Raw genomic sequence first — 10,218 nt, forward strand, 5'->3', positions numbered from 1 at the left:
TAAAAATTAGCCTAAAAAAAACAAACTACCAATTTTGAGAGAGATAGAGCAAAAGCACGGGTACCTACTGGCTAATGCAAAACACACGTTACCTTCAAGTTCATCATCTGGATGTTCTACAGAGGGTTCACTATTTTGCCTTCTATGCTTTCTTGGATTTTCGTTCTTCTCTTCCACCGCATCCTCATTTTCATCATCAGAGTCCAATTCCTTGATGATTGGGCCCCTTCGACTACTAGGCTCCGGAGCACGAGCTTGGTGCTCAAGAAACTCAGATGGATGCATGTCCTGGTGGAAAGGAAACCCAGATGGACGCATCTCCTGGTGGAAAGGAAACCCAGATGATTGCATATTCGGCGCAAAAGGAAAACCAGATGCCTGCATACCCGAGGGAAAAGGAAACATAGACGGGCCACTTAAAAGATTAGACTGGAACATCCCTCCAAAAGGGCGGGTGAAGAAAGGGTCATCAAACGGGTCTCTTCCCCCAAAAACACTTGATAATAAACTACTAGAAGGTCCAAAAGAACCATGGCCTCCAAAACCACCAAAAGGGTCACCAAAGCCAGAGAAAGGATCTCGACCACCACCACCGCGTCCTTGCATTCTTCCGTTCAAACTCTAAGTGCAGTATTTGCTGCAGGTACATGACACGTTTAAGATAACTAAATTACAATCATAAATGATGTATAAACCATACAAACGGTAATAAAGGATTCGATTCCAACACAATTTTAAAGAATAATAATTATTCTATACGAACAAACCCTTATTATAATCTTCCAAATTAGATACGTTTTGTTATTTTCTTCAACATATTAAATACTAATAAACTTCAAAAGCTAAATACTTTCAAACAGCAACAAAATCATCATAATTCATGGAAGGATCTAATCTAAGCAAAGCAAAACACAATCACCAATTATTAAATATAAATCCATAAACCAAACATCAATGAAACTAATTGAGATTAAAACACGAAGATCGTCTAAAAGATTGAAAAACCAGCAAGCACAAAACGAAACGAGATCATTATGATCGAAATTCCGAGCCCTAAAAAAGCGGTTGAGAATTAAGAGAAATAAGAGTACCTGAGAGATAATTTGAGAGAACGGAAATGAGACTAAAAGTGTGATGAATTAATTAATTATCTTGAACGAAAACAATTATATGGTTACCTTTCACAATTCGCAATTGTTTCAGAGACATAGAACTTTATTTTATTTATTTTTTTGTCAATACGGCATAGAACTTTCTAGCATAGCCAATGATCAGGAGGATCATCCGTTCACCATGCACCAATATATTTTGGTGATGGGCTTTTTTTTCTCATCTTCGAAATCACAAAATGAGCCCAACTATGCACCGCAATTACTAAGTCTCTATCCTTAATTATTAAGCCTATTTCAAAAGATAAATTGTTCTTAAATATATAAATATTTTTAATTACAAGAGATTAACGGGAGTGTAATGTAAAATTGTCTGAAGTCGATACAAAAATACAATCATATCTAAGTCAATGATTATGGTTGATCGTCGGTGTTTACACTTCTAATTACAAAGTGTATTTATTATATCTTTATAAATATATCACTTATTAATATTATTATTTTATCTTAAAAAATTAAAAAGTTAAATTTAAAACATCGATGTATGTTTTAGTGAGATTAATATATAAAATTAACACATTAAATTGACTGCGTATTTTTATTAGTATAAAAAAATATTGTAAAAATTTATAATTAGAGACAAATGCAGTAGTTTTGATGATAAAATATGAGTTTTTTAACCATCGTGATTAAAGGGGAAATAACTTAGAATGATTCACTATCTATTAAAATTCATCAACCATTTAAGTTGAATCATTTTTTTCAATAAATTTTGAGTTGAAGTTATCGGTTTGATTTTTATACATTGTGGAGAGTAAGTACTAAACAAAACAATATGTAATTATAAAATACAATTTTTTGTATTTCACTGTGTTTGTTAGTTGATATGCACAACAAACAATTTTGCATTGTAATTTATTTGATATGTCTCTGCACCAAATAAAATAATATAATTTTTATTATAATATTCTTTATTAATATATAATATATTTATAAATACAAGTATTAATAAAATAGACGAATGAGACAAAATTATATAGAGAGAAATAAGAGTGATAAATAGATAATAATTTTTGTAGTAAAAAATAAAAGAGCATTTTAATATTTTTATAGTTTGTATTTTGGATAAAAAGTTGTCATACTCTTTTCTGAGATACAAGAATTCATGTTTTTGTCCGTATCTTTATCTCTATTTTATCCAATTCTATAACTAGTTTTTAGATCAAACACAGTAAAAAAAATTGTCATCAACGTTAAAGTGTTAAAGGTAATTTTTCAATTACACTCAAATGATATATTTTTCATATCATTTAATGAGTGTGATGAGTCATGAGTTTTGTTGTTCAATAAACCGTGTATTTTAAAACATATTAAATGCATGTGCAATTTTGTTTATAGCTGTGATGACGAAACCTATACATTAAATACGCATAAGAGGCATGTTATAACTTCAAACCTATGTTGCAGTATATTAAATACGCATAAATATATTAAATATATTTATATTGACAATTTATGAGAATTTATCCAAATTCATACACATGTAGTGTAACAAAATTAAAAATTCACTATTTTTATATTTCAGAGGTAATAAAATTTGAGTCACACAAGACAATAAATATGAAACTAGTATTATAAATTTAGTTAGTCACGTCTATTTTTATTATCTTTATTTTATTTATTTATTAGGAAATAGGTAATATAATAATTAAATTAATTATATTAACACCATTCAATTTCATAGTTACCGTGTCATATTTTGTTTGTGTATCAATTAAAATAAATATAATTAAAAAAATTAGATTAACAAAATTTTATAATTCATCAGATTAATTTTCTTTACTTTTAAAATTTAAGTAGCGTTTACTATAATATAAAATAGGCTAAATTACATCTGTGGTCCCTTAACTTAATTTTATGTAACGTTTTAGTCCTTTATCTTTTTTTATTTTTCCCGACTTAGTCCTTTATTTTAATTTTAAATGACAATTTGATATTTTATGTTTTAAAATTTCAACAACGTTATCCTTTTTTAAACAAAAATTCAAAAAAAAATCAATCAAAATTCATAAAATTAATTATATTCTTCAATATAATACAAATTTCATCAAATCCGTAATGCAAATCTTCAAATAAACTCATATTTTCATACTTTATTTGATATTATTAGGAATAAAGGACTAAATCAAAAAAAAAAAGATAAAGGACTAAAACGTTACCTGAAATTAAGTTAAGGAATCACGAATGTAATTTAGCCTATAAAATAAATTTACGCAGACGTATAATCATATTTGCATTGAGATTTGTGTATAATTCTTTTAAACAACAACAAAATAACATGTCTAAATATTGATATATAATTAATTGTTTGAGTGAAATTATTTTGCAATATTAGTAAAAACAAATGAAATTGTTTTGTTTTTTGTTTAAAATATAATAATATTTTCCAATTGTTTTCGCTCAAACATATTTTTATGGATGGGTATATATATAAAATAAATTTAGTGTTTCCTTATATTTTATTGTTACAAACGGATAAGAGTTTTTATTTTTATCAGTGACATTTTGTGTTTGTGGATAAACATAGAATAATAGGAATGAGATTTTTGGAATGATAAAAAAAAGAATAACAATCAATTTAGCGATATTTTAACAAATGATAATCAATTAATTATTGGATAATTACACAATCACGTGATATTTTTACGTGATATTTTTAGTGATAAATTTTATATTAAATGTTAATTAAATATAACAATTACTGTTAATAATTTTTATTTCTAATAATAACTATTAATTTTCATCATACGTTTTATATATATATATATATATATATATATATATATATAAAGTATAAATGGTATGGTAAATTCGTATATAAAATATAAAATTTCATATATTTACATAAGTTTTGAGAATGACCAACTTGAAGTGTATATAGTTAAGTAAAAAATACATGTTTGTTTTATGAGATAGAGGTTTTGGGTCCGTTTAATGCACGTGATAAGATAAAAGATATGATATGATATAAAATTGAATAAATGATATGATATGATAAGATAGAATATGACATACTCAATATTATCATATCGTGTGTTTGATATACACATGATAATTAATATGATAATAATATTTTATTTTATCGTGTATTTGATATACATCTGTCAATATAATATATATTATATTTAAATAACAAAATTACCATTATGAATAATTACATATTAGTTTTTGTAATTAACGTACTATATTTTAAATATTATAAATTAATTAAGTAATGAAATAATTTTATATTTAAATATTCATTGACACTAGTAAATAAAAAATTTAAAATTAAAATTAAAATTAAAATAATGAGTAACTAAATAATTATATTTTATTTGTTAGAATATAAATAAATATATGATATATATTATATGTAAATGGTAGAAATGCCCTTGTAAACTAATTATGTTTATTTTAAAATTTCAATTAATTTTCATATTTAATAATTATGAATACAAATTTATTAAATTATGTAAAAAGAAAAAATTATTTTTGTAATAAAATCATAAACATTTTTAAATTAATTATTAGTATTTCATTTTGAAGGTTAAGATAAAATTCTATTAATTGTTTTTATATTTATATTTGATTAAATTTACATTTTTTATGTTTTAGAATATATTTTATAAATTATTTTTATTTTTATATTTTATTATATTTCGATTTTATATTTTATAAGGGTAATTTAATAAATTATTGTTCTTATCCTATTATAGTTTATAACCCAACTCATATTTATGATAGAATTTTCAATTAGAAAGACATGATAGGATAGAGTTATGGATTAACAAATCATATCATGTTGGTTCATGAAACACTAGATTCAAACAAGATATGATAACTTACTCCTATTATGACTCTTATCACGTCCATCAAACGAGCTCTTAAGGATAAAATGGTAAATCGCTATTTTTGTTCTTTTAAGCGTAGAATATTGTCATTGTGATCATTGATCAAGCTATAACTTAAAATTAGTCATTCAATAATCAAAATAGTCATTGAATGATCCAGCTTACTAGATATCACAAAAGTCCTTCAAATATACAATTCATCATTGAAATAGTATGTGACATCTACGATGTTTGAGACTAAATTGACTACGTTTTGATAATTTGATAAGTAATTTGTAAAAAAAAAAATTAAAAGACCAAAATTATATATTTATAAAAAATGATTAGATTTACTTACTCATTCGAACTCAAAAACCGAGAGTAAGTACCAACAAAAAAAGAAAAAGGATTGATCTATCATTGGTCCGTACTCTGACTAAAACCTTCATTTTTTATCGTTAATCACCGCGAAGATTGAATTTTGATTCGATAACATTCCTTGAGATAAAAATTATGCTTCTCAAACTTTTTACAAAATACTCCAAATGCAAGACAACCAAATAACATGAACCCTTTCTTTTTGAATCCTTCGAAGCTTGTAAACTATAAAATTGTTGGATATGATCCATAACACGATATGAAAATGCAGAATACCCAACTACTCCAAAATAGCAAAGCAAACTTTACCAAAAAATAGATGCTACAAATTTCCCGTTATGTGCCAGTGAGTGGCACAAGCCAACAAATCAAGGTTTAAAATGGTGTATAAGTTATCCTTTGTCATAAACCTATTATTCAATAATTTCCACATAAAAGAGTCACCTTCAATTGAACCATCTTGTTCCACACATCCTCCTGAGGAACAAAAACTTCGACATCGTGCAATTTTAAAGCGGATGGGTGGAAACAACCCTTCATTTCTTCTCTACGTGCATGAAAAGTTGTAATGTTGGGAACACCGTGAGTCCGTGGGAAAGCATTTGGGAGCAGTTGCATGTGGCAAACGTGGTTCCCGAATTAGTATTTAGTATTTGTGGCAAATTGGTTGAGGAATAATGAGAACGTTTGTTTAGTGGCGGTGGTTTGGAGCATTTAGTATGCGCATAATGTTATTTTATGGGAGAACCATTGTGAATTTGTGCATTATCGCTAGAGCCTATAGTATTTAAGATTATTTGTTGTTGTGCAAAAGCATCCTAAAATCGTCAACAAACATTGTTTGAACCACATGCTAAAATAATGATGCGACATTTCACTTGGATAGCAAGATCATTAAATTTGTATTTAATAAAAAAAACAATTATAAAGAAAAAACATGTATTTAATTTTATTAAAAAGCTTATAAATCTTTCAAAATACTCGCGGGCCATGGAATAAGGTTAAATAAATCATATTTTGCTTTAAATCCCTTTAAAAAAAATTATTTTTAGTCGTTGGAAATATATCTCATATCACTTTTGAAGTTGTTATTTTGATATCAAGTTTTCAATTACATTAAACCTAACTTGCCTTAATTTTTTTTGCAAAAACATTGTCGTCATTTAAACATTTTTTAAATTAAAATTTATTAATTTTTTATTTTTAAGAAATAATAAATTCTATCATGATTAATTCAGAGATGTTTGGGTTCACGCCCAATTTAATAATTTCGAGGTATTTTTTTTCTTCTTCTTCTCTTAACCTAAAACTATATATATAAAAGATCTCTGATATTTAGATCTCAAATTGTTGTTTGAAAATTTCAAATGTGAAATACAACATATTCACTTGATCGTTGCAATGAGTGTTAATCCAGATATATAATTAATGAGCAAAAACATTTATCTAGCAACGTCTTTTTTCTTCTATAGTCATACTCGCATATGGTACAAACCACTAACTCAAAAATTATAGCTGAGCATAAAATGCTTTACATGATGTTGTTATGATTGTTGAAGGGCTTCCAAATCAGGGTCTATGGGATACTCGAGACCATGCAATGCTGTCATTTGCCTTAAATCTTCTTCTGAATACGCTGGAATGAGCCAATATCTTTTATCGTTTCCAAATATCTGATGAAAAAAATATACACACCATAGTGACCAAAATATACCTTTATGTAATTTTTAATTCATGCATCAAGTTTAGTAATAATAATAATAATAATGATAATAATAATAATAATAATAATAATAATAATAATAATAATAATAATAATAATAATTGCAATAATACTAGTAAAGATTGCACTTGAAACACATTGCACAAGGGAAAAATATCACCTGCTCATAATTTTTCCTCCAACCTAGGTTATAATGCCATTTGGGAGTCGTACTTGTCTTAATTGCCTGATAAATTTTATTTTTAAAAGTTTGTAAATTATAATTATAAAGATATAAATGACAAAATGGAATTAAAAGTCATATTTGAATAAACAGATAAACCTCAGTGGTGGTAGTATTAGTTGCCACCAATGAAACGTGCATAATCAGAAAACCCAAAATGCTCAATACAAAAACTAGATTAAAAGCTGCATGCATAAAATAATAAAAGTTATAAATAAGATAAGAATGTTTGTGTTGTGTAACAGCAATAAATGAATTACAAATATTACATCTCAATAACTCACCAAATGCAATAAAAGATACCGCAAGAGTTGTTAATGATACAAAAACATCTTCATCACTAAAGAATGCCTTAACATATGGAAATAATGATACAGTAACAAGAGCTGTTTCGAGAAGTGTATAAAACTGCAACAAAAATACATAACAACAATGTTATTTTATTTTATTCCCAGTCTCTTCCATTATTAAATAGTCTTTCGTTTATCCCCATTGATTATATCTCTAAGAATTAAAGTGATTAAATGAGACGAAATAATCAAAACAATAAAAAAATTGTGTAAAAATATATGAAGACATTTTTCTCAACTAATGATTCTTGTCTTACGCTTCAATTATTAAGAGGACAAGACAAAAAAAGAGATAGAAACATATATTCTTATGGTATTTTTTTATAGCTCAATTATTATTGTTTTTTATTTTTTTCTTAGCATCTCTAACCATCTTAATTTTATATGTTCTTCTCAATTATATTAAAATTTCCATCTTAAAATTATTATATTTCTTTGCCAAACCCTTTCAAATATGATAAAAGTTCCTTATGAAGTTTTAAACCATAAAGAAACAGAGCATTTGAAATTTAGAAGTTTAAAAAACATAAAATAAAAGTAACAAGGTATATGATCTATTGCATACTTATTTTTCTATTTGATTTTATTTCAGGTTAATGCTACATACCAAGAAAAGAAGAAAATACTTGTAATTCAACGCGCCCACACAATTTACAACCCAAATGCAATGATGATCCATTTTCAAAATGCACCTGCCACCTAAACAAGTCAATGTTGTCATTAGTTAATTCCACACGGAAATCAACACACAATTATAGCATACACAAACAAAATAAATGATAGTAATTAACTCACACGAAGAACAATGATGGCAGCGGGGAGGTTTAAACTGATTACACTTTCGACAATATCGTATTCTTTGATCGTCATATGAATCATCATCACCAATGTTTTTGCAAATTTTAGGCCTCCAATTCAAAGGTACGCGTCCAGGATCCGTAAACACAACAGAAAAATAACTCCATAATAGCATCACTAACTGCATTGACAATAAATAAATGTATAATTAAGAATATAACAAAGTTTTGTTACTTTATGATATGGAAAAGGAAACATTAATATTATAATGTTACAAACCAGAGCATGGAAAATGAGAAGGACAATGAATGCAGATATGGATTGAATTCTACCATGCAAAAGAGAGGGTCCATAAATAGCGACAACCACGATGTAATAGGTGAAGGATACAAGGCTAAGAAAGAAGACAATCATCATGGAGTTACGCAACCTCGTACAGAACATTAAAACTTTCAAAACTACTCCACCTCCTTCTCCTCCTACGGATTTTTCCTCCATTGCTACAAAGACCGTTAAAATCAAACAAAATCAATTGCAATGTTCATGTCGGAATCAAGTTTTGTCCTATCAATGTTATACATAGCGTGCAATGGAGAAAAATAGAAATGTAATCAAAATGAGAATGATCCCTATTCATGGAAGAAGATGTATTTTTTAAATTACTATCACAATTTTTTCATTGTTTTATATGTTTCTATACAAAAAAATTGTTTTCTTGAATATAATTAGATATGAATTTTTAAATTTTTTATTAATTAAATTTTCAAATTTATACATTTCAATTATAGTACATTAGATTAATCTATACTTTTAGATACGAGGGGATACGAAATTTTGGTATAGTTTTTATTTATTTATTTATTTATATTTAAACTACTTTATTTACAATTTTACCACTTTACCCACTAAAATAACCTTTTTTTAATCATTACATAAAATTTTGAAACTTTCACTGTTTTTATTGAAAAAGGTGAACAGATGGGCATATTTCGTGGCGTCTACATGCTAATTTTTCAATAAAATAAAATAAAATTAATTTTATTTACATAATTTTAAAAGCATTAAATATATTTTTATTTTAAATAAAATATTTATCTTTTATATATGTAAACTAAAAATATAATTTTTAGTATTTATATAGTTGTGAAGCACACAACTTAGTCTCCAAAGTTAAGTTAATATATATTTTTAATGACTTTTTTGTTTGTCATATAATATGTAATAAATATCACTATAATTAATTCACATGAGTGCAAGTGGGACATGACAAAATGCCAATCCTAAAAATATCAATATTTTTTAGTTGAACTAGGACAACTAATTATTTATTGACAAACATTTTTTCATGTATAATTTTTATAATACATTTGTAATTAATAAATTATTATTATTCTTGTTTTTATTTAGAAGACATAAAAAAAATACTAAAATTAACTAATTGATTTGAGAGAAACATATGTTTCGTGTATGAGTTGTACATTTAAATAGTTTCTTTTACGATTTATTTTAGAAAAATAAAAGTAAAAAAATTAGAGTGTGAGAAAATATAGTTAATATATTATAATTGTTCTTATTTTTATGTTGAGGATATTAATGATTAATGTTTTTTTTACTAATATCGTCAACATAAAAATAAAGAGAAACTGTATTTAACTCATTAGAGATTTCTTTAAAAACACTTACACTCCTTATAGTTTTCAAAATGCATTTATCTCCCTTGACTCGTGAATATAGGAAAAAAGTGTAATGCAATTTTTTTAGTGAA

At 25.9% G+C, this 10,218-nt stretch overlaps 2 protein-coding genes across 8 annotated transcripts in view; both read right to left on the bottom strand.

The window, feature by feature from the left end:
- The window catches only part of LOC101499362 (uncharacterized), a 3,664-nt gene extending 2,345 nt beyond the window's left edge, over positions 1-1,319 (bottom strand). For 2 of the 5 annotated variants that reach the window (XM_073363739.1, XM_073363741.1), the window contains exons 1-2: positions 1,092-1,262; positions 69-637 (exon numbers count right to left, since the gene is read on the bottom strand). In XM_073363739.1, coding sequence (XP_073219840.1) covers positions 69-606 — 538 coding nt within the window. In that variant the 5' untranslated portion in view covers positions 607-637; positions 1,092-1,262. Of the gene's footprint in view, positions 1-68; positions 638-1,091 lie in introns of all 5 variants that reach the window. The other 3 variants (XM_004515711.4, XM_073363740.1, XM_004515710.4) reach the window with 3 other exon arrangements.
- Positions 1,320-6,710: 5,391 nt separating this feature from the next.
- On the bottom strand, positions 6,711-9,062 carry LOC101499048 (probable protein S-acyltransferase 14). 3 transcript variants are annotated; one of them, XM_004515709.4, is made up of 7 exons: positions 8,733-9,059; positions 8,451-8,634; positions 8,263-8,354; positions 7,590-7,713; positions 7,405-7,490; positions 7,243-7,308; positions 6,711-7,032 (listed from the first exon to the last, which is right to left on the bottom strand). In XM_004515709.4, exons 1-7 carry the CDS (start codon positions 8,949-8,951, stop codon positions 6,904-6,906), a joined length of 900 nt encoding a protein of 299 aa, XP_004515766.1. In that variant the 5' UTR covers positions 8,952-9,059; the 3' UTR covers positions 6,711-6,903. The 3 variants fall into 3 exon arrangements, with proteins under 3 accessions (XP_004515766.1, XP_027186781.1, XP_073219838.1); XM_027330980.2 differs by having other exon boundaries at positions 7,405-7,713; positions 8,733-9,062; XM_073363737.1 differs by having other exon boundaries at positions 7,405-7,713; positions 8,786-8,955.
- Positions 9,063-10,218: the final 1,156 nt, after the last annotated feature.

The sequence above is a fragment of the Cicer arietinum genome, chromosome 7 (genome assembly GCF_000331145.2).
Source record: "Cicer arietinum cultivar CDC Frontier isolate Library 1 chromosome 7, Cicar.CDCFrontier_v2.0, whole genome shotgun sequence".
Classification (NCBI taxonomy): Eukaryota; Viridiplantae; Streptophyta; class Magnoliopsida; order Fabales; family Fabaceae; genus Cicer; species Cicer arietinum.